The sequence below is a fragment of the Scylla paramamosain genome, chromosome 24 (genome assembly GCF_035594125.1).
Source record: "Scylla paramamosain isolate STU-SP2022 chromosome 24, ASM3559412v1, whole genome shotgun sequence".
NCBI classification, from domain to species: Eukaryota; Metazoa; Arthropoda; class Malacostraca; order Decapoda; family Portunidae; genus Scylla; species Scylla paramamosain.
This window is the reverse complement of record NC_087174.1, coordinates 13078869-13104828: the sequence shown is the minus strand read 5'-3', so window position 1 is coordinate 13104828 and position 25960 is coordinate 13078869. Positions and strand designations below refer to the sequence as shown.

General features: G+C 38.6%; 1 protein-coding gene across 4 annotated transcripts; it reads right to left on the bottom strand.

Moving 5' to 3' along the window:
- Nucleotides 1-6785: 6785 nt before the first annotated feature.
- On the bottom strand, nt 6786-17752 carry LOC135112744 (transmembrane protein 184C-like). 4 transcript variants are annotated; one of them, XM_064027522.1, is made up of 11 exons: nt 17631-17752; nt 14790-14955; nt 13860-14002; nt 13407-13443; nt 12594-12796; nt 12130-12256; nt 11543-11697; nt 10013-10133; nt 8876-9050; nt 8242-8462; nt 6786-7384 (listed from the first exon to the last, which is right to left on the bottom strand). In XM_064027522.1, the coding sequence occupies exons 2-11, from the start codon at nt 14907-14909 to the stop codon at nt 7346-7348; spliced, it is 1341 nt and encodes a 446-aa protein (XP_063883592.1). In that variant the 5' UTR covers nt 14910-14955; nt 17631-17752; the 3' UTR covers nt 6786-7345. The 4 variants fall into 4 exon arrangements, with proteins under 4 accessions (XP_063883592.1, XP_063883589.1, XP_063883591.1 ...); XM_064027519.1 differs by having other exon boundaries at nt 17541-17680; XM_064027521.1 differs by having other exon boundaries at nt 17537-17639.
- Nucleotides 17753-25960: the final 8208 nt, after the last annotated feature.

Below are 25960 nucleotides of genomic sequence, written 5' to 3'. Positions count from 1 at the left end.
AGTTTGGTTGATGTGTAATTTTAAATAATCAATGGTACATGAGTAATGAAATCTAATGGCTTATTCGTGTATCTAAGATAAAACTCTCCATATGTTTATCATTTTCTTACCAGTTGTGTTAATAACGATTCCTGAAACTACTTTACACGTTCTGTATCATCTATATCTTCTGTGTAGCTGTCAAAACCCATTTTAATGCTACACACTTACGACAAAACCCCAAGATAAGACTTAAATAAGTATTAATAACTATCCCATTGTGTGGCTTTCCTATCATTATCCTTTCATGGGTCGAGTTTGAGAATGATAAACATCCAAACAATAGTTAATTAAGGAAAAATGATGTTTATGAATAGGTTAGGTATTTCTTTCCTCCTGTAATAGCTGTTTCTTGTCTTAACATTCATATCTGATTGATTACCACTCATCTCTCTCTCTCACAAGTGGATGTTTAGGTTATAGACTCTTTGGTTTAACTATCCAACACTAAATACAGTTTTAGACAAGCTAGCCACAGCATGGAAGAGAAATCTACCATATCTTTTCCCCTTTAGTGGATGTTCCTTGCCGGGCCTAACACTTCACCTGCTTATTATTCAAATCCCCTCTCCATCTAAGCTGCTTGATTGAGCCACCGTACACCAGCAGCAGCATTAGGCAAGCTACCTGCACTATGGAAGAGATCTTGTTCTAACACTTCAGTGTCTGAATTGCAGCACTACCATTCATCCATTCTTACTCAAAACAAAGCTATCTGGTTGAACACCCTACACATCACTTCTTAATAAAAAACAGCAAAAAATAATTGTTTATGAAGCCTAGTATATATATATATATATATATATATATATATATATATATATATATATATATATATATATATATATATATATATATATATATATATATATATATATATATATATATATATATATTTTGCACTACCTATGGAATCATTGAGTAGTTTATTGTACATCAGTAGTAGAATCAAGGTTTACTTGCATGTCACTTCATAACTGCTAATATTTTATCTGTTTTTATATGTATTTTTCTGTTTTAGTATGTACATACTTTAAAGATAATAATTTTACTACATATTTATTTTAGTATGCTATGTATAAGGACATACCAAAAATATGTACCTTATGTGAAAAAAAGTGTATCATTTTTATATTATTATTATCATAACTATAACTAACAGTAAAAATGAAGTTTAGTATATAGATTTTTTTGCTTTTAACTCAAATTCTTTTCACTCGTGTGATTCATATCACTCACAGGCACTATACAATGTAATAGTACTTGACAAATCCAGGTCACACTGACAAGAGTAGACAATGTCCACAGTCAGGAAAACTTCACTTCCTAATATACTGCAAGAACCTTTCTTTACCTTCCCTGTTCCATCAGTACACCAGTTTTAGTTCCTGACACAATGTTCTCATGTGTCATACAAACATAAAAAAATAAGGGAAGTTGCAAGAAGCCATCAGGCCTTCACATGGCAGTCCCTGTATGAAACAAAACTATGTATTTACTTCCATTATCATGGCATGCATAAAACTGTCTGATCTTTTTTTAGGACCCACTCATGACTCAGCACTAAGGACCTGATTACTGAGTCTATTCATCTACCATTTTTATTTGAGAACTGATTTCTTCCTATTTCTATTATAAAACCTAACTTTATCAAGTGCCCTACAGTACTGCATAACATTGGTGAAGAGTGGATAATTCAAAATAGATTTCTGCCTTGACTTATTTTTATTTTGGACAAACACTGCATTTCCTTCTTCTCATCAATGTTTTGGAAGGCAGATTCTATTACATGAGTCAGCCTTAAGTCACAAGGTGCCAGATCACCAAGCACTCCTCAACACCTCACATCTTTGGTCTCCCTCCTGGGGCTCTAATTTGGTGTGTACAATTGGTAATACTGCTGCACAATATTCCAGAGCATGATACAACCACAGTCATTCTTAAACACTCTGGGCTCTCATAAGAACTGATTTCAAAGGCCTCAGAGATTATCAGTTAAGTTTTTGTTTTTTCCTATTGATGATGCAAAATCTTTCATCCAACCATCCCTGTAACCATACAAATACTCCTGAAAACTCCAATAACTGTTACCAATACTACTAAGCCTGTATTTTTAAACACTCCTGCTCTCTTAAGACCCAATTTCAAAGAGCACAGAGATGAATAGTTGGGTTCTCATGAGTGTTTTTTTTACTGATGAAGCAAAATTCTTTATTCATCTATCACTAAAATCATACACACATTCATGAAAACCCTTGTACCTTTACCAATACTGTTATGCCTGTATTCTTAAACACTCCAGGCTCTCATAACGAATAATTTAAAAGGCCACAGAGAATTCTCAGGAATGATACTTTTTCCTGTTGATGATGCAGTCCTTTATCCATCCACTGCTGAAACCATACAAGCACTCAAACACAACCTCCAATGCAACAAGTTAACAGTTGACAAGTTATAGTGCTGGAATGTTTAAGAATACAAAACCTTAAGTCATTTTTTGGAGTCATCATATTTTCCAACACAACATTACTAGCACAAATTATACCACAGGACTGGAGTGGACTGACTGCAGTCCTTGTTACACATCTGGAGACTGTAGGAATGGCAGATACAGTGCTGGCCAGGGTGATACTAGTGATGCTACCTAGCTATGAATGTGGTGAGTGGTGAATGTGGAATTGAGACAAATAGTGCCTTGTGGTGACTGGGTTATACAGTTTGGTGGGTTTCCTTACAGCACATCTGAGTTATGTCCCCTTTGGAGCTTTATAGAAACAGTGGAAAGCTGATCTGAGGGTGGAATGAATGTGGCATTGTGAAATGTACAGTGCCATGTGGTTGTAGTCACTGGACTATACAGTTTGGTGGGTTTCCTTACAGCAGGTCTAAATCATGCCCTCTTTAGAACTTCACAGAAACATTGGGAAATTTATCTGAAGGAGGATTATTAGTCATAAGATACATCCTGGCTGGGAACTGAAGCCTGACAAGGAGGTATAAAGAACAGTTCCATCTCTGAAAAATTTATCTGAAGGAGGATTTTTAGCCATGAGGAGTGTTGGCTGGGAATTGAAGCCTGACACAGTATAAAGAACAGCATCACAATCAGGACCAAACCATCATCAGGTCCTAACATAATTTCAGAGGCCGTCACACCTTCAGTCACTAGGTGTGTGTGTGTGGAATTACTTAAAGAACCATCCCACTCTTGGTTCAATGTGTCATAACGTGTCAATGCCTAGATAACTATATTTTATTGGACTTCAAACCTAAATTTCCTGGGAAGTAGAAACCAGTATACATCTCTACCTGATGAGAACATGTCATATATACCTATGGATGATGCCACACTCATGATGCAATGATGACTAAAACAATTTTGATAACTCACAAATGTAAAGATGATCAAAAAAGCAAAACACAAGATAATGCCTTTGTAAACACTGGTCAGGTATGTTTTCCTTCAGTGACAACTTATACAATAGAACAAGCAGCCAGGAACAGATTCTGGGAACTATTAAATCTGCAAAGGAATTTACCCAAAGTGAGGTAAGGTGGCTCATGAGAGTATCTAACCCTCTCCAACAGGGGCTGACAGGGCTGAGAGTGTGAATGATGTGTAAGTGAGTGTGTGATACTTTGTCTGGAGCATCGTGTATGGGCCTGGCAGCCTGGTTAAGAGAGAGATAGCCTCATGGTGTGTGAAGTGATATACTGAAGAAGGTTGTATTCTTAACTCATCATGCATGACTTCAAAAGAGCTATTTTTAACATTTCTAACTTATGTGGCACTCACTCTGACCAAGCTAAGGAGACCACTAGACATATGAAGACCATAAGCTACAGAATAAGCAGGTGATGTGTTGCTGCTAATGAGTTGATAAGGTGTAATGCTGATGAAGGTGCAAAGCACTCACAAAAATGTCAGAGTTTAAAGTGCCTCTAGTACACCAATGTGCTTTATATGCAAGAAGACATGCTAATCATCCTTGTAAGAGTGCTGAGGTTATACAGGAGGAGAAAAATGACTGTGTGTAAAAGAAAATTCAGATATAACATCTTTTTAAGTGATGAAGGCAAGACATTTATTTTCAAGGGGATATTTCTGAAGACCACAGCCTAGTACTTCTTTTATCTCTTGTACACTAACAAATGTACAGGTGATGTGATTGCAAGCAGGAATTGTTTATAATGTCCATTCCTGCCTACACATAATACATATTTACTGGTTCATGCTACAGTTAAATGCTACGATGTTATCCAAGAAGACCATCAAAGCATGTATTATAAAGGCCGTCTTAAGCTAACAAACATGTACTCTTGAGTAAGACAGGTCACATAGCTGGAAGAAATGCCGTTCTATTGTAAGTGTGAAGAACAATTGCCACACACAACACATCGTCATTCTAACATTAAGGATCGGAGAATAACTTTGCCATTTTCAAAAGACCTGAAATAGTCTTTACATTTTATTAGCATTTTCTTTCCTCCATAACTTGTAAATGCATTTTCAAAAGAGCTAAATTATTCTTTGAACACCTTTACAAGTAAATATCTCCTTGTTTTTCTCCACAGCTTTCACTTGCATTTTCAAAAGCTGATCTAATCTTTGAACACTTTGATTACTATTTTCTCCCTCTCTGCAGCTTTCAGTCTTCATGAAAGTTAAAGCCTGACTGTTTCTGCTAAACCTGAGCTGCCGTGACTAGGAATCCTGGGAAAAGACAGGAAACACCTCAACCTTTGCCAAGATAGCAATGCATCAACTTCACAAACATTCATCATAGATCACACCAGAATCCTGCCTGCTCTGTCACCTATACATGCCAAATCCTGCTAGGATCTTTACAGCAGATTAGACTGAACAAAACTCAACAGCAACACTGCACAATAGATATGGGAAGCATTTCATGTCATCAACAGAGGATGAGACTATCAGATGGAGTTAGTGGTGTAGGAAAATGGAGGATGAATTCTTTACTTTTTTCTAGAGCAAATACTTTACTACTACTTCATCCTGTATCTTCTCATATCACTAACTTCATTTCAAGTTGTGCTGGTCCAGGGATATGAAGAGTCTTGTGTGTCATCATGAAAACACAAATCTGGTGTCAAGACCACAAGGAATCTATGCACACTCACACAGCTGGACAGGTTTCACACTACAGGAGCACAAGTGGCAAGGGTGAGGTACGGCTTCCTGCTACGTGTATCTGTAAGTGTCTAACAATGGATTCAAGTGGCGAGCTTCAACCTGCAACCTATTTCTTTCTATTTATACATAAATTCAGATAATTTGAATAAGATCTCCACATAACTTTGGATTTAAATAAATTGCAAGAGGATAATAATTGCAGTCCATATATCCACCATACCTGTAGTGACCCCCTGCACTCATTCCCACTGTGTTTTGTTGCTCCCCTCATTTTGCAGACTTTGACCTCCTGACAATCTTATAAAATCTGATGACTGATGTATTATACATTAGCAGAGACTGGCTGAGGAGACTTTGGACTACTGACAATCTCCTTATAAAATCTGATGACCAATAGAATATGTACTGGACTGGCTTAGGAGGCCAACACAAAGTACAGTGGGAGTGAGAACAGGCTGTACAACAATACCCTAAACAGCAGCACCAACCAAGCAGAGAGTGGCATCTATCCCCTGAGATCCATCCTGCAGCTACAAATGTGAAAACCCTGTCTCTAGTATTCCTCCTCTCGCCTTTGACTAGACATCAATTGTATCAAAAAAGCAATAACTTTTGAGTCTACAAGGGTGCTGCTGCTGGTGCCATTTCCTTGGATATATCCCTAACTGTACTGAATGCAGCTCTGTCAGTCTTACCCACACCAGACTGACATCCAAGCTGGTCATGTGTGTAAGTCTGAGTCCCAAGTATAAGTTGAATTAGGTACATGAGAAGTACGTCGTCTATACGTTGTCTACTGCACACGGAATGCTCTACACTGACAAAGGTTATGTTTCCATTCAACTTTTTCAAATGTATTAGTACACAATCTTCAAGTGGCAGCCTCTTATGAACACAGTTTCCTCATTAAAGTGGTGCTTTTCATGACAGCATACATCACCATTATTTCTTCTATCATAATAAGTATATATTATATTAAGTGTAAGGGAAGAAACTTTACAAGCAAGTTTATCTAGTCCCTGCATGAAATAAAACTCTGGTTTATACTATCTCTTCTAAATTCTTTGCTTCTATAACACTATATTATATACATATATTTTACCAACACTTATCACCACACTGAAAATGCTTAATAATTACAGTGCAATTTTTTTTCTTTGGTACCGAGATCAGTTATCACCAAGCTTCAAGTGAAGATACAAAGGGTTCAATGTGAGAGGGTGTATCTAAGCAGAACACTTCCAGCAAGCAGAGACAGAACTAAAGCCCAGCACACAAAGGTGGTCTGGCTACACAGAAAAAAAAAAATAAATAAATAAATAAATAAATAAAAAGACAAGAGAGATGATTAGAGAATGTATGTGAGTATGACACGGTGGATGCAAGACCTCCAGTGAAATGGGAGGACAGAGAATGAGAGTATGAGAGAGGATGGGGAGAAAAGACAATGAGAGGAGTGGAGCATGCAAGGAAAGAATACCAAGACACTTTCCTGTCCTGGTCATTCCCCAAGGGAAGTTCTGAGGAAAAGGTGTCAAATATTGGTAGACAGATAATATAGGTAGATGAAGTAAAGAAGGCAACTACATAGTTTTTCTTTCCTTTCTTTTTTTTTTCCTTTTTTTTTTTTTTTGCTCAAGCAGGAAATAGGTGCATGAGCGAGGCAACATGTGAATATGATTTTGAACAGAATATATGCCCAAGAAATGCATCAGAAATTATAATATTTTAGAGAGGCTTCTTATTATGCAAAGTGAGTGATATGGAATAGCATAATACTAAGCCAATATAATATATACCATCTTATAGATGAAACCAAAAACTTATCAATAAAGTTGGCAAGAACACAGCAAACCTGAACAACAAAACCTAAAGCTGAATATTTTGTGGCCCTTTCCCAGTAGCTATAAATAATCAACACAAGCTTCAAACTACTTAATCATAAGTTGAAACTCATGTGTAAGGTACTCATGAACACAAGCTATCAACTGCACAAAAATACTTCCAAGCCTTGAGCATTCCAGCATTAGCAATATCACTACAGCTCAGATGACATCCCACACAGCACTCCTTCCCTCGCTCCGTACCACGGCATCCTTCAGAGGTCCCTCACCCTCACACCACAGTGCCGGGCCGAGGGGCACTTGGGTGTCAGATGGCCTTGATGTCATCTTGGTCTGACTCCTCTCCCTGCAAACAAGGCTAACTTTAATAGCAGTGGTAGTCACACACAATACATCCTACTACAAACAATAAAGGCAAACTTTTGGGAATATCTTACTTTGGTACAATATGAACCTCCTCTCCTTGCAAACAAGGATTACTTTAACAACAATGATAATCATAAACACAGTATTTCCCACAAAAAAAATTTAAAAAATGCATAACTCCAGTGAGTATCATCCTGCTCTGGGACAATACAGACAAGCCACACTTCACACTAGCCAGCAGGTTCATCCTTGGTGACTGGTACCTTCAGTGGGTCTTTTTTTTTTGGTCTTTTTTGTTACCCTTGGCCAGAGCTCCTCTCACATAAAAAAAATTGAAAATTAAAATGAATGAAAAAATAGACATACATATACTGAGGATGTCTCCCGTAACAAAAGAGGGAAGCCAAGACAAAGCACACTTTCACATTTACACTCATTCATACCATTCTCTTAGCACTCACTATAATGGGGATAAGCTGCATTGATAAAAAATATAAATAAATAGTCTGTACAGAAGAAATCCATGAAGCTGCTGACACCACCACAGGAAGAGAGGTCTGTGGTGCCAAAATTGAGCTCAGACCACAAAGGAGACAGGTAGAAAGAGAGGAATGTGCTGCCAATACTTACAGCACAGCACACAGAGGAGACAGATAGGAAGAGAGAACTGTGATGCCAATACTCACTATAGGGAGCACAAAAGACAGGTAGGAATAGAGAAACATGGTAGCAATACACACTATGCAGAGCACAAGGGACAGGTAGGAAGAGAGGAATGTGGTGGCAATAATCACTAGATATATGGAGCACAGAGGAGACAGGCAACAGCTAACTCACCTGCTGGATGATGATGTCATGCTCCGAGTCTGAGGTGGACATGTAGCGGTGGCCATGGCCTGCGTCATGGTGGTGGTGGCGGTGGTGGTAGTGGCGGCCAGAGTGTGAGTGAGGATCAATGAGTCTTGTGTGTTCATCGCCATTGCTGCCATGGCCCATGCTGGAGGTTCCCCCTGGCCACCCTGAGCCCCGGGAGGTTAGTCTCCGCTTCATGCCTTCACCTACAGAGGTGATAAGAATAACCATTATATACTGTGTTCATTTTGTCCAACTTCCTACCTGCTTCTGTATTTCCTCCTGCCCTTGACTATTCCCTCACAGGACTGGACAGCTTGCAAGTCTCTCATCCTTTTTTTATGTCACAAACAATCTTTTCTCTGATGTTCTTTCTCATGTCATCAATAAGACTTCAAGACTCATTCACTTTTGCCATCATTTTGTCATTCAGTCTCATGCTGCTTTGCTCCTGGGTACTCAAGACTCATTCACTTTTGCCATCATTTAGTCACTCAACCTCACACTGCACTGCTCCTAGATACATAGAGACCAAAGAAAGGTACAAGTGGAGGCTGATACTGACAACACAGAATAGAGACATAAGAGACTAAAGAAAGGTATATAGGCTGGTACTCACTGACAACGTAGACATGCTCCCGAAGGTCTGAGCGAACATCTGAAATGTCCCAGATGAGGAGGAATGTGTGGCAGCAATTCCCTGTCTCGTACTCCTCATCAACATAAGGTTTGTAGGAGAAGGCGTAGTGATGTGCCACTGCTGCTATGAACATCTCAATGCAGATTAGGAAGTTCTGGAAAAAGATGACGACAGGTTGTACTCAAGTCTCTTTGGGAATATTTTGTATAGATTATAAACCCTTATTAACTACTTTGGAAATTCAGGAGAAAAAAAAAACTCTAGGAACATTTCAGTACGGATTATGAGCTTCTATTAATTGCATTACATGAAGAAACAAAATTATTAACAAGAAATATGATATGAAAACAGTATTCCCACAAGGAACAATGAATAGTTCCCAAGGAATATTTCAGTACAGATTACAAGCTTCTATTGAATGCTTCACATGAAGGAATAAGGAATAACATTATTAACAGGGAATTATATATGAAAACAATATTCTCACAAGTAGCAATGAGTAGTTTCAAGGAATATTTCAGTACAGGTTACAAGCTTCTACTAATTGCTTGACATGAAGGAATAGGATTATCGACAGGAAATTTGACATGATAACAGTATTTCCAGAAGTTACAATGAGTAATCTCCTGAAAGTATAGATTACAGGCTTTTATTAACTGCTATACATGAAGGAATAGGATTATTAAAAGGAAATTAGGCACAAAAACATTATTTCCTGAAGCAGCAATTACTAGTTTCCTAAGAATATTTCAGTACAGATTACCTTATCAACCATTTTATATGGGGAATGAGATTATTAACATGAAATCAGATATAAAAACATTTCCAGAAGGAGCAATGAGCGTACAAGAGCAAGACAGCATAAATGGAAGTATGGACAAGATATATCTGAGGCCTTCCTGCTGTCTATTCCTTGCAAGGGATACTACAAGGGGAACCAACACATGAAAGATGATAATGATAATGATGATCTATCTATTCTATCTATATACCAGGCCAGCAATTCCACACAGGATGGCCCAGATAAGGCACCACACACTCACATGCACAACATTCACACTCTCAGCCCTGTTAATGATGATAGTAAAACATAATCAAGGGAGCAAAATGAATTACCTGGATAATACTTGAGTCTTCCCTCTCCTTGTCCTCATCTACATCAGGGTCTCCAGAATTGATGCCAAAAATGTCATGCATGAACTGTGCTTTCATCAGAAACATGATGGCCACACCTTGACTGAAAAAGACAAACCATCATCAGTAACTTACAAACATTTCCCTAACACTGAAATGAAGGAGTCCACATACAAAGTTACATTAGAATATCTGTTAAAAATAAAAATGGCAGTAGTCTGAGGTTATGAAAGGCACGAACTTGGGGCAATAGTTCCCAAATGCAAACCATCATCAGTAACTTACATTCATTTCCCTAACATTGCAATAAAGTAATCTATATGCAAAGTTACACAAGAATATCTGTTAAAAATAAAGGTAGTCACAATCTGAGGTTATGAAAGGCATCTACTTATGGTAACAGTTCCCAAATACATCCTTTCATCAGTAACTTATGGCCACTTCTCTAATACTTCAATGAAAGGATCTACGGGGAAAGTTACACCAAAATATCAATCTAATAAAGATGGCCACAGTCTGAGGTTATGAAAGGTACTGACTTGAGGTAACAGCTCTCAAATGCTACAAAGTCTTGCTTTAGGAAGCACTGTCTAGCCCCAATTAATGAGGAGGGATTGAAAGAAAAGTGAAGAAAGCAGCTTTTAAATAAATGACACAAGAGTGATAATTTTTAGCTTGAGAACACAGCTCATTTTTGTAATTTAATGTTATTTTGTTTCCTAAGTGTGTAATAACTAAATAAAGATGAAAAAAAAAAATCAATTCAATAAAGATCCATGTAAAATGTGTCTTTTAAGTGGTACCATCATAACTAAAAACAAATTATACTAAAAAGAATGTCTTCTAGTCTATATCAAATCTGGTAAGCTATACAAAAACATGCATGAATGTTGCACAAACGTTTCTAGCCAAGCACCTGCTGGGAGACACCCACCGGGGATGTGGCTCCAAGATTAGCTTAGCCTACAATGATTAAAGAGAAATCAATAGTAACCATGGAATTCCCTGCCTGCTTATGTAATTCCCATTCCTATGACTTGAACTCTTTCAAGAGGAAGGTTTCAACACTTGTCCTCCAACTTTGGATAATCCACTTTACTGCTTTCTTTAGGGACATTTGACATTTCAGTTGACATTTCTTTTTTCTGCACTTCCCTTTTATTGTCCTATACCAGAGCCCCTCTTACACACACACACACACACAAAAAAAAAATAAATAAATAAATAAAATAAAATAAAATAAAATAAATAAATAAAATAAATAAAATAAATAAATAATAAATTAAATATAAAATAAAATAAATAAATGAATAAATAGAAAATAAATAAAAATAAATAAAAATAAATAAAAATAAAAATAAATACATAAATAAATAAATGAATAAATAAATAAATACATAAAAAATAATAAAACAAAATAAAATAAATAGATAAATTAATGAAACAAAATAAATAATTAAAATGAATAAATAAATAAATAAATAATTAAGACATTATATGAAAGAAGCTTACAAGAATGAGAAGAAGACAACAGCTTTGATGCAGAGGAACTTGGCAAGTGGAGACATGGGGTCCAGCTCCCTCTTCATGGCCTTGTAGAAGAGAACCAGGCAATACATTGCCACAAACTGTGACAGGTTGTTCACCACAAACAGATACACAAACGCCTGAAACAAAAACAAAGGATTTATGATTAACTGAAATCTCTGAGTCTGGTAAAATTCTTTATCTGACTTTATGAAATGTATCACAAAGAGAACATAGTGAAGATTAGACAAATTCATGTATGGATGAGGATGAGGATGTTTTACACAAGGAGAGGCACATGCAGGTCTGACAGCTTCTTGCAGCTTCCATTATGTTCTTATGTTCTTATGATTCTTAGTGTTATTGGGAAAATGTTCAAATAATCCATTCACTTTCTTGGGGGAGAGTTACAGAGAAAATGTTCAAATGATTCACTCACATTCTTGTCTATTATTGGGGAAATGTTCAAATGATTCACTCACATTCTTCTATCTGTTACTGGGGAAATGTTTAAATGATTCACTCATATTCTTCTGTCTGTTACTGAGGAAATGTTTAAATGATTCACTCACATTCTTGGGGGAGAGTTTTCCCTCCTCATATACTCCAGCCTGGCCACACACGAAGGCGATGAAGGTGGTCATCAGGTGGAACACGGTGTACTGAAGGATCCCATGTTTGCAGCGATGAATAAACTCCCTGAGGAATCATGTTTCACTTTAAAACACCCAAATTATCAGCATTATATTTCCTCTGGTGAGGAATTAATATATAAAAAAAGGATCTCATGTTAGCACTGATGAATAAACACCACAAAGAAATCATGTTTCCCTTTAGAACATTCAAATTATCTACATCATAATACAAATCTCTAAAAATTTTAATTAATGGACAATAGACAGTATGCTGAAGAGGAATTTATGTTGAAAAATCTGTCATTACTAGATTTATTCAACAAAGTTCCTTCAGGGAGCAGTTATAACGGTGGGTCACTCGTCAGAACAGCACCCGATGGCCCAGCCAGCCTCAGCCTCACCTTCCCATGCGCCACGGCTTGAGGCAACACAACGGGAAGAAGTGGCTGGTCTGGGGCTTGCTTTCCATCGTGGCATCCAAGTCCATTTCATCATCCAGGAAATTTAACAGAAACATCATGAAGTTATAGATGACATAAGCTTCATAGCACTCTCTTGCAGTGTCCAAATACGGGGCTAAGTTGGGATAACCGAGCACCAGCCACTGGAAATACACAAAATAGAGGTTAGGTCTTTAGGAAATGCCTTTTTATATTATTGTGAATCATTGTGGTTAGATAACTGTCCCATTCACTTCAAATGTCTCTTTTAATGTACATACACTGATGGTATATTCTTAATATGTAAATTCTCAAATCATGTACTTCGGTTTCACCATTGCCTTAATGAATAAGATCCTAATATTAAATTTACATCAGTGATTGAAAGTAAAAATCCCTCCCTTTTTTACACATTAAGTAACACACAATTCCAAGAGTTCTGAGGTGGACCTTTACCGGAAGCCAACATTTGCAGGATTAAAAACTCAGTTTTCATCTTTTATTTCTTTTATCTTACAAGTGTAAGTATTTGAACTTTCTGGTATCAAACCTCCATCAGAAAGTTTTATCCCTTGCAAAATTTTCTCACAGCCAATTGATCCTGCCTCAATTTGAATTTTTCAGTGTTTCCATGATGCTCTAAAACATGGCATTGCATTTCCTTTCTCCTAACCCTTCCCTGACCTGATGTAGCAAACATCCCCCAAAGCTCCCCTCTCTTCCTCCTCTTTGTCTCTCTTTGTCTCTCATGCAAACACAGCACTGAATACTTACAGCATTAAGAGCATACACAGGCACCATCCATAATACTCTGAAAGGTAGGAAAGCAAATATTTATTAGCTACAAGTCTGCAATACATATATCATTCAAGGAGATCTTCCTATTCCATCCACAGTATTCACCAAATTCATATACCAGTATCCTCTTGAGTTTAGCACTATCCAAGTTTCATGACCCTCGCTAACACTACACTCTTGGAAGAATGCAAGCATGAAACTCAAGAGAGTACTGAACGCTGAAATTCCATTTAAAGTGGTTGATCACAAATAGAAGCATGTACACAGACAGAGGGATTACAACAGCTACCTCTTCAACATACCACTACAATGTGATGTAAATACAGAAAGTATACAGACAGAGTGACAGCAATAGCTACCTCTTCAAGGTACCACTGGAGGCCAGGTAAATATAAGAGGACAGTAAGAAATTACATCTCAGCCACCCACCTGATGATGTGCTTTTGCAGCTTGGGTTTAGTATAGTTGATGAGGTGCTGCACAATCTCCCACAGTGTGATTGGGATGGCCATGAACACAAATATTCCACCAATCAGCCATGCTATGGTGAAACCGTCCATATCATGTTGAATCTGGAAAACACATGGCAAGTTATCACTGGACAGATACAATAATTCTCTAATTAAGAAATGGCCCTAATGTTGTTGAGTCTGTAAAACACTTGACAAGTTAACAGTATGGCACACATTGGACAGTACATTGATACAAAAATTCTGTAACTCAGAAATGGCCTTAATTCACAGCATAATAAAATCAGAGATTATATTGTTCTTTTACAATTTCCTATTTAAAAAATGCCCCTATTCCATAACACATGGAACTTACAGGTTATATTATTCTTTTAACAAATTTTACAATATCCAAACAAAATTCTAAAATACTCCCAAGATGGAGAAGAGGGTAAAAAAAAAAAAAAAAAAAAAAAAAACTTCAACAACAATGTCTCTAAATTTCTAACAAGAGCTTTCATGGATACAGTTTTCCATCACAACAAGAAAACATTATTCACTGTAAGCTTTATCAGAATTCTTAATGGTCTGCTCATTCATAGTTTTTTTTTTTTTCTTTGTGTAAGAGACAACTTGCCTACAGCAAGAAAAGGGAAGGAAAAAAAGACCTGCTGAGGTGCCAGTTCCTAAAGAGAAAGCCAAACCTTCCTCTTGAAACAGTTCATGTCAAAGGATGGGAGAAATACAAAAGCAGGCAGGGAGTTCCAGGGTTTATCAAGTCAAAATTACATATGTACACATTACACAAACAATACAAAGTGATTCAAAGCAATATGTACATATTACACAAACAATACAAAGTGATTCAAAGCAATTTCTCTCACTGTGACATTCACTCTCACAATCTTACCAGAGTGTATATGAGGTATGGCATTAAGCCCAGAATGATGCTGCCATAGAGCACGAACACCAACGGCCTAATCCACAGCCGCCACTGGGCACACAACAGGCGGCAGCGCTCCCCACACATCTTGCCTCAGGTCCTTTGTGGCACGATTCCAGCACAGATAATCATTCTGCAGAAAAGATCACAAGCTACTGCCACACATCTTGCCTCAGGTCCTTTGTGGCACAATTCCCACACACTAAAACATTCTGCACAAAAAATCAAGAATTACTGCCACAGATCTTGCCTCAGCTCCTTCAGGACACAAATCCAGCACACCTAAATACTCTACACATGAGATCATGAATTATTGATTCTCATATACATAAAACATTCATAATCAGTGACAATATATCAAGTTAAACTATTCATTATAAGCTGCCCTTACTACCAATCACAATGCACTATACTTCACTAAACATCCAAATTAAGAATAGCATCTAAGAAATAGATGCAGTAAACTCTTAGTGAGACACACATTGCTATTATCAAGATAAAACTATTTTCTGATAAGTTTAGGCATGACTTGAATTAATCCAATGACTCTCACAAAATAATTTATATATTTTCTTTTTATTTTTGGGAGAGAAACTCACTTAAACAAGTTATTTCACTGGAAAATCTACAGATAATTCATAACACATCAAAATCTATCTTCATTTCTTGAAATATTGTCTCACACCTAAAGCTGGAGAAAATATTAGACTAACAGACCCATGGCATATGTGAAAATATTGTCTCATACCAAAAACTTGAGAGAATATTAGACTTGCTGACCAACAGAAAGTGACCCATTGATGCAGTGCTGCTGGCTCATCCACCCAGCACTTCTCTTGTTGCATCTCCATACCCTGTAACTGCCAACAGCTCTTGAATGTTACATGCTCTCTCCTCATCTCCTAACCAGTATATACAGCCTCCCAAAAGCCACAAGCAATCCTACTCATCTCCTTACTGCACGTGGTCCCTTTCATCTTTTTACTGCCATGTACAGTCTCAAAACAGTCACATGCAGTCCCATTCATGTCCTAGCTGCCACATACAGTCTCCTAACAGCCACAAGGGTAAAAATGTAGATTATGCCTGTGGCAGTTTTTCCGAACAAGCTTGATTCTTTTCCGCTTGAGATATGATGCTTTTTCAAAAGCAGATAGTTTTTTTTTACTGTGCAACCCCTAGAAAATAGTGTTTTCTTATATTTGGCATCACAGTAACAAATGTAAAGAAAAAAATTATTTCTAGGGTTTGCACTGAAAATAAATGATCACCTTTTCAAAAAGGCATAAAATATAAAGCGGAAAAAATCCTGTCCCCTGCAGTAAAGAAAGTATAAATCAAAAAAAGGTATACAGTCACTGACTGGGTGCAACACCCCCTCACCTTGACCACAGCCTGGCTGGTGCACAGCATACACTGCCCCACTCCATCCTCCATTGTAACAGCAATTCATTGCTTACAAAACCACACCTAATCTAACCAAACTTAACCTAACTACACCTAATCTAACCAAACCTAACCTAACCACACCTAATCTAACCAAACCAAACCTAACCACACCTAATCTAACCAAACTTACCCTATCTACACACCTAATCTAACCAAACTTAACCTAATCTAAACACTGAGCATCTTTATCTCTTCAAAGGTCAGATAACAAGAGCCACACGCCACCCTCAACAAAAGATAAGTGCTAGACTGTCCTGCCTCCACCAGTCAATCACTTCAAATTTGAAATTTGCTGCTAATGATTGCTAACACAAAACAAATAAACCAGTGAAAATTAAATCATGCATCCTGTGACATAACACACATGCACACATGAACACACATCCCTGCCCTTCATGGAACGCATCTCAAGCGACAGGCTAGCCCAGTGTCATGCCAGTTACAGTGTGTGACAGGTTTTGCACATTGAGGTAAATGAAAAAGACAAAATAATGGCTTTGCACACTTCTTTGTTAATTCCACACTAGTTTTAACCTAAGGAAGCAGTGGAGAGGTAAAAATAATAATAAGATTTAGATCCAGGCATAATCTACATATCAGCCGCCACATTCAGTCCCATCTATCACCTAACTTACCCAGTGAGAAGTGAAAGAGGCAAAGGAAACTAGCTTGTATTGACCATACTTGGATGTAAACATGTTCACAGACTGGCTCTTCAGAAATTCATCCAGTAGTTTATTTTCACTCTTGCAATGAAAAATGTATTTCTGCCAAGTATGATCTCCTCAAAACCAAATGGTAATAATTTCAAAATAAACCACACAAACCTTCCACTTTGAGGCTGGTGAGGTCAGGCCAATGTCAAATATAACTAATATTACTTCTGGGGATCAATTTTCAATGTTTTTCAGAATAAATCTTACTGCACGATTTACTTTATTTCTGAACTCTAAGCATTATTTTCTTTGACATATCAAAGCTAACTATAACACATAAATCTGTTTTTGTTCTTAGCCGAGGTTTGACACTTTTTTCCTTCCTGGACCATCAGTTATAGCAAACTCAACACTGACACTACATTTTGTCACATTCACGATCATTAGAGCCAACAATGAGTCGAGTCCCCAGACATGTACTCTGTCAGTCATTTCTAATCACGAGTTCACACCTCACGCCTCATCAGGTAAATACACACATTAACTCCACCAAACTCACCACTCATCTACGCACCTCACACATTCCCTGCCACACTAGGACACACGTACATACATTTCACAGCCTCCATTGGGGCCACTAGCTTGATAACAGGCAGGGAGGAAGGCTGGGCTGATCTTGGGCTGCTGGCTGGAGTTTGTTTACCTTCTCCCGGAGGTGACGAGCAGACAGGTGACTGACGCCCTCTAGTCTGCTTCACCTGCCTTCCTCACTCAGTCACTTTTCTCATGCTTCTCTTTCGCCAGTACTGTTTATTTATACTTCTTCAGTATTATTCCTCGTATAAGATTACGAAATCATCGTTTGTATTTCACTGTAAGGCCCCGTTGTTGACTCATGTTCCTCAGTTGGCCTCGAGATCCACCTCCCTCACTTGCCCAGCACTCTTTATTCATGCCATTTCTCCAGTATTATTCATCGTATTAGATTACCTCATTATAGGTTGTATTGCCCTCTAGTTTGTCTCTCTTGTCTCTTATCAGTCACTTGCCTCATGTTTCCTAACCTCTTCTCAGTAGTTTTTATTCATTTATTTTTATTTTTTTATTTATTTATTTATTTATTTTTTATGTAGGAAGAATACTGGCCAAGGGCCAAGGGCAACAAAAATCTAATAAAAAAAAATGCCCACTGAAATGCCAGTCCCATAAAAGGGTCAAAGCAGTGGTCAAAAATTGGTGGATAAGTGTCTTGAAACCTCCCTCTTGAAGGAATTCAAGTCATAGGAAGGTGGAAATACAGAAGCAGGCAGGGAGTTCCAGAGTTTACCAGAGAAAGGGATGAATGATTGAGAATACTGGTTAACTCTTGCGTTAGAGAGGTGGACAAAATAGGGGTGAGAGAAAGAAGAAAGTCTTGTGCAGCGAGGCCGCGGAAGGAGGGGAGGCATGCAGTTAGCAAGATCAGAAGAGCAGTTGGCATGAAAATAGCGGTAGAAGACAGCTAGATATGCAACATTGCGGCGGTGAGAGAGAGGCTGAAGACAGTCAGTTAGAGGAGAGGAGTTGATGAGACGAAAAGCTTTTGATTCCACCCTGTCTAGAAGAGCAGTATGAGTGGAACCCCCCAGACATGTGAAGCATACTCCATACATGGACGGATAAGGCCCTTGTACAGAGTTAGCAGCTGGGGGGGGTGAGAAAAACTGGCGGAGACGTCTCAGAACACCTAACTTTATAGAAGCTGTTTTAGCTAGAGATGAGATGTGAAGTTTCCAGTTCAGATTATAAGTAAAGGACAGACCGAGGATGTTCAGTGTAGAAGAAGGGGACAGTTGAGTGTTATTGAAGAAGAGGGGATAGTTGTCTGGAAGGTTGTGTCGAGTTGATAGATGGAGGAATTGAGTTTTTGAGGCATTGAACAATACCAAGTTTGCTCTGCCCCAATCAGAAATTTTAGAAAGATCAGAAGTCAGGCGTTCTGTGGCTTCCCTGCGTGATATGTTTACCTCCTGAAGGGTTCGACGTCTATGAAAAGACGTGGAAAAGTGCAGGGTGGTATCATCAGCATAGGAGTGGATAGGACAAGAAGTTTGGTTTAGAAGATCATTAATGAATAATAAGAAGAGAGTGGGTGACAGGACAGAACCCTGAGGAACACCACTGTTAATAGATTTAGGAGAAGAACAGTGACCGTCTACCACAGCAGCAATAGAACGGTCAGAAAGGAAACTTGTGATGAAGTTACAGAGAGAAGGATAGAAACCGTAGGAGGGTAGTTTGGAAATCAAAGCTTTGTGCCAGACTCTATCAAAGGCTTTTGATATGTCCAAGGCAACAGCAAAAGTTTCACCAAAGTCTCTAAAAGAGGATGACCAAGACTCAGTAAGGAAAGCCAGAAGATCACCAGTAAAGCGGCCTTGACGGAACCCATACTGGCGATCAGATAGAAGGTTGTGAAGTGATAGATGTTTAAGAATCTTCCTGTTGAGGATAGATTCAAAAGCTTTAGATAAGCAGGAAATTAAAGCAATAGGACGGTAGTTTGAGGGATTAGAACGGTCACCCTTTTTAGGAACAGGTTGAATGTAGGCAAACTTCCAGCAAGAAGGAAAGGTAGATGTTGACAGACAGAGCTGAAAGAGTTTGACTAGGCAAGGTGCAAGCACGGAGGCACAGTTTCGGAGAACAATAGGAGGGACCCCATCAGGTCCATAAGCCTTCCGAGGGTTTAGGCCAGCGAGGGCATGGAAAACATCATTGCGAAGAATTTTAATACGTGGTATGAAGTAGTCAGAGGGTGGAGGAGAGGGAGGAACAAGCCCAGAATCGTCCAAGGTAGAGTTTTTAGCAAAGGTTTGAGCAAAGAGTTCAGCTTTAGAAATAGATGTGATAGCAGTGGTGCCATCTGGTTGCAGTAGAGGAGGGAAAGAAGAAGAAGCAAAGTTATTGGAGATATTTTTGGCTAGATGCCAGAAATCACGAGGGGAGTTAGATCTTGAAACGTTTTGACATTTTCTGTGACTGACCCCTTGTGTTGTGAGACACAAAGGGAAACGTTCAGTGAGGTCACAGCTGGGTTTAATGATAAGTTCACAGCACCCCCTGAACAGTGCTTTAGACCTCACTGGGAGTAATTATCGTTTCGGCAGGTGTCTACTGCCTCCTCCTATATATATATATATATATATATATATATATATATATATATATATATATATATATATATATATATATATATATATATAACAGACAATGTTTTGAATACAGGTTGGTCTGTGTTAATTTGTACTATGCAGGAAATTAACGGGTTAGGCTTAACTATTTTTACATTATATATATATATATATATATATATATATATATATATATATATATATATATATATATATATATATATATATATATATATATATATATATATATATATAATGTAAAAATAGTTAAGCCTAACCCGTTAATTTCCTGCATAGTACAAATTAACACAGACCAACCTGTATTCAAAACATTGTCTGTTCTTCATTATTATTATCGTTATCAAAATCAAGATCTAACTAACTCAAGATTAAGATCTAACTCCTCTCGTGACTTCTGGCAGCTCCCCCAATAAGTTTGCTTCTTCATCTTTCCTTCCTTCATTTCAACCACAATTTGATCTAATTATCTCATTTATTTCTAAAGCTGAACTCTTTGCTCAAACCTTTGCTAAAAACGCTACCTTGGGCGATTCAGGGCTTGTTCCTCGCTCTCCTCTATCCTCTGATTACTTCATCCTTTGCAGTGATGTTTTCCATGCCCTCGCTGGCCTAAACCCTCGGAAGGCTTATGGGACCTATTGTTCTCTGAAACTGTGCCTCCGAGCTCGCACCTTGCCTAGTCAAACTCTTTCAACTCTGTCTATCAACATCTACCTTTCTTTCTTGCTGGAAGTTTGCCTACATTCAGCCTGTTCCCAAAAAGGGTGACCGTTCTAATTCCTCAGACTACCGTCTTATTGCTTTAATTAACTGCCTCTCTAAAATTTTTGAATCTATCCTTAAGAGGAAGATTCTTAAACATCAATCACTTCACGACCTTCTATCTGACTGCCAGTATGGGTGACCTTCTGATTTTGGTGAAACATATCAAAAGCTTTTAATAAAGTCTGGCACAAAGCTTTGATTTCCAAACTACCCTCCTACGGCTTCTATCTCTGTAACTTCATCTCATTTCCTTTCCGATCATTCTTTTGCTGCAGTAGTAGACGGTCACTGTTCTCCTAAATCAGTGGTGTTTCTCAGGGTTCTGTCCTGTCATCCACTCTCTTCCTTTTATTATTCCTATCCAATAATCTTTTTAAGCCAAACTTCCTGTCCTATCCACTTCCACGCTGACGATACTACCCTGCACTTTTTCACGTCTTTTCGTTCGCTTTCTGATCTCTCTCTAAAATTTCTAATTGGGGCAGAGCAAACTTAGTATTGTTCAATGCCTCAAAAACTCAATTCCTCTATCTATCAACGACACAACCTTCCAGACAACTCTTCTTCAATGACACTCAACTGTCCCCTACTTCTACAATGAACATCCTCGGTCTGTCCCTTACTTATAATCTAAACTGGAAGCTTCATATCTCATCTCTAGCTAAAACAACCTCTGTGAAGCTAGGCGTTCTGAGTCATCTCCGCCAGTTTTTCTCACCTTTCCAGCTGCAGGGGGCCTTATCTGTCCATGTATGGAGGGCGTTCCACTCATACCGCTCTTTTACACAGGGTGGAACCAAAGGTTTTCATCTTATCAACTCCTCTCCTCTAACTGACTGACTCTCTCCCATCGCCGCAATATTGCATCTCTTGCTATATTCTACCACTATTTTCATGCCAACTGGTCTTCTGATCCTGCTAACTGAATGCCTCACCTCCTCCCGCTGTCTCGCTGCACAAAACTTTATTCTCTTTCTCACCCTTATTCTGTCCACGTCTCTGATGCAAGAGTTAACCAGTATTCTCAGTCATTCTCTTTCTCTGGTAAACTCTGGAACTCCGTGCCTGCTTCTGTATTTCCTCCTTGCTATTTTTTTTTTTTTTTTAAGAGAAAGGGTGGGTGAAGTACAGGAGAGATAGAAAGAAGGAAAGATGGGGTGAAAGGAATGGGGTGAAGGATAGTAGAAGAAGAAAGTGTGTGGGCTTTACCATACTGCTAATTTTTTGTTTTAGTCTCGTCTCAGTCTCAGTCTCAGTCTAGTCTCAGTCTCCCTCCTTCCTATGATTTGAACGCCTTCAAGACTATCGCTTTCGACTCTGTTCTGGGAGTGGCACCTCAGTGGGCCTTTTTTTTTTTTTATAATTTTGTTGCTCTTGGCTGATGCCCCTCCAACATGAAAAAAAAACACTTAAAACCTTTTGTTTCACTGTAGATTACTTTTTAATCGCTTATTAAACTGATTTACATATAAACAGGAAGCATCTGATACAAAAAAAAGAAAAGGAAAAATGGAAAAAGTAGGAATAAAAAAAAAAAAACAGCAGTTTACAAAGATTGAAAACCCGGATTTTTCCAACCCTGACTGACTCGGACTGACTCTCGGGAGCAGGGGAGGTGAGTCTGCAGCTTCTCCCTACCACCCAATTTGACTGACCACCAATTTGACAAACCCAGGCAATTCTACGAACCACCAACATGACTGACTTATGGGAGGTGAGTGTGCAACACCTTACTGACCCTGGCAACTCCAAAGACAACGGCCATCAGAAGAAGAAGAAGAAGAAGCGCCACCGCCATCACAGGAAGAATAAGAAGAAGCAAGGAATATACAAATAGTTAACATTCCTTAGGTAGCGGGAAAAAAGGTAAACAAGCAGAGGAAGACAGTGCCGATTGATGGTGTGACATTGAAGGAGGCACTCAGAGGTTTCAGATATTCGATAAATAATTATTTATCGAATGTATATAATTACGAGTATGTAATCTATTATAATAGATTACATACTCATAATTACATACTCATAATGACAATTGATGATCGTTGAATGAGATATCAGCCCTCTAGAAGCTTTCATACACGACGAGTTTGAGCGAAGATAACAAACAGAGGGTAAACTTCCGCACAGACTGAAGTGTATGTGTGCCTCTCTACTCCAAGACACGTCACCTTTCTCCCTTCCCTCACACTTTCTTCCACCGCAAGCTCAATTCCTTAAGTTTGACGTCTTTTCATTAATCTTGCCATTCAAAACACAGAATTTTTGGATGTTAACAAGAATCTGATTCGAAAAACATGGCGCGTATTCAGAAATGCTTAGCTCTCTCACCACGACTGTTGTCAATTGTCGTGGTGAAGTGACACTGGTTTTTTAAGGGTATTTTTATGGTTCTAGTGACAGATTGACAATACTTCTAAATTACTAACCTGACTAATCATCTCTGTGGCCTCCAAAACAGTTATGGCGAGATAGCAAAACGTTTCTGAATACGCGCCTCAGAGTTGCTGTTACTATTTAGATGGCAACTGGTGCCAGAAAGACGAACAAAACAATATTTTTTCGAACCAGATTCCTGTTTGCATCCAAAAATTATGTGGCATGTGTTTTGAATGGCAAAATTAAAAGTGTCTTTACGGTTTTAGTGACAGATTCACAAAATTTTTGCAATCATGACACATGGGTTCTAAGGGTGTTTTTACGATTTAATAACAGATTAACAAAATTTCTATACTCAAAAGACTAGTTGAAATGACACGTGTTTTCAAGGGTGTTTTTATGGTTCTAGTGACAAATTAACAAGATTTCTACATTCAAAAGCCAGTCACACAAGGAAGGTATAAGTATACATAGAATCCTCCCTCTCACTCTTGCTATCCTCCCCTCTCCTTCTCACTCTCTCCTTATAAATTATGTTATCCTTCCTTCAGCATCTCTCTTCTCCTATTCGTCTTCCCTCGAGCCTTCACTTATTATTATTGTTAGGAACGCGTATATGTAGCAGCCCTATAGGTGAGCACATGAGCATGCTGTGAGTATGGAGTAGCCCCATATGAGTACATGTGTAAGTACGTATGAATTTACATGTATGAGTGAGCCAGCTAGCGCCGTTGTGCTGCCCGTTGTTTAGAGGCTGGCGCCGTTATCTATAGCGCTAATGGAGCGGCTAATGGGTGACCTGTGAGGCCTTAGGGTAATGTGTGTGTGTGTGTCTGTGCGTGTGTGTGTGTGAGGGTTAACTAACCATGAAATAGTTGTTATACGGTACCGTCTAATTGTAGTTCTGTGTGTGTGTGTGTGTGTGTGTGTGTGTGTGTGTGTGTGTGTGTGTGTAAATAGTGCAGATAGCAATTACCATTAGCAGTATTAGTAATCAGCATGACTCGCATTTGTCTTGCAAGCTAGAATAGGTGTAGGTAGGTATCGCCTGGCAGAGGCGATGACATGGGAGGCAGGTGTGAGGCCCGCTGTGGCACTTAGAGAGAGAGAGAGAGAGAGGGGCCGCGGCGCGACAAGACATGTGAGCGAGGGAAAGGGAAGGGCAATGGAGAGTGTAACTGTACTGCACGGTGACTTGTATACTATTGTGTGATACATGGACACACAGGAAGGCGTGTTTTCCTCTCCCTGCTCTGTGTGACTGTTCTCACTGGGACTGAGTGAGTCAGCGACGCAGCCGTTCCCAGCCGCCCAGGTGAAGTCTTCCTCCCCGACACACGCAGCTACGCCCCTTGCCTGCTAGCTGAACGAGTTGCTGGAGGACTGGGGGTTCGTTTCCTTGTTGTTATAATAATAATAATAATAATAATAATAATAATAATAATAATAATAATAATAATAGTAATTATTATTATTATTATTATAATTATATTATAATAATTATTATTATTACAGTAAACCAAACAAATTATGCTATAATGATTATTAGAACATACAAATATTATTACTTTTTTAATAATAATAATAATAATAATAATAATAATGATTGCGGTGATATGTGTCTGTATGTATCTATGTATTTACGGTTCAGTATATGCCCACATGTATATAACGTACAAAGTATTCATACTCTACTATTAAATACTTATGTATGCGTGTTTGATATTCAATTAACATTTTATGAAGCATAGGTAAGCCTAATTATCTTTCCACTAGGTACTGGTAAGCTGAAGCCGGTGTCACACTGGGAGGCGAAACCGCGAGGCGCGACCGCCTGGTGGGGCAACGCGGCGGCGCCGCCTGATTTTAGCCTTCACAAGGCTTGATAAGTGACAATACCTGCCCCTTCCGGCCACTTTTATATCAGTAACCACCCAATCCCTTCCTCCTGCTCTGGTAAAGACCCAGGAATTCTTGTTGATACAAAATTACGCTTCCACGATCATATTCGCTCCTTAGGAACTGAAGTAGGCGGGATGGCACTACTCTGCACAACACTCACAACACCAGTGATGGAGTTTTGTTCTGGGGTCTGAAGCGCGGGATGTGTAACTGATACAAAACTACCTGAGTCTGTGCAACATGGATGGACCAAGCGTGTCCCGGCCCTGGAGGATTTGCCTTGTCATGACAGACTGCTCTACACTTGTCTCCGGTGCGTGGGAGGTTGCTGAGACCCCTGACCTGATAAGAGTGGTGAAGGATCATGTACGGGCACGCTTCCTTTAACTGTTACAGACTGTTCCGGCGAGCCTCTGATGCAAGGACTAGAGGCCTCTCGTATGAATCAGCACACTTACGGTTCCCCAGAATGCAGGAGGCGCTTCTTTTCTCTTCGTGTTGTTGCTGTTAAGAAAACTTCACCCTCGTCTGTCGTTGAGGTGGACGGTAATAATAGCTTTCAGTCTGCATTATAGCCCACTCACACACGTGTGGCATACCAGTGCCGAGTCCGCTCCGTTCGTTAGTGTCAGTGGAAAAAAAAAAAAAAAAAAAAAAAATATATATATATATATATATATATATATATATATATATATATATATATATATATATATATATATATTTATTTATTTATTTATTTATTATTATTATTCTTGGACTACATACATTACTTTGGACATGTTTTTGGACCCTC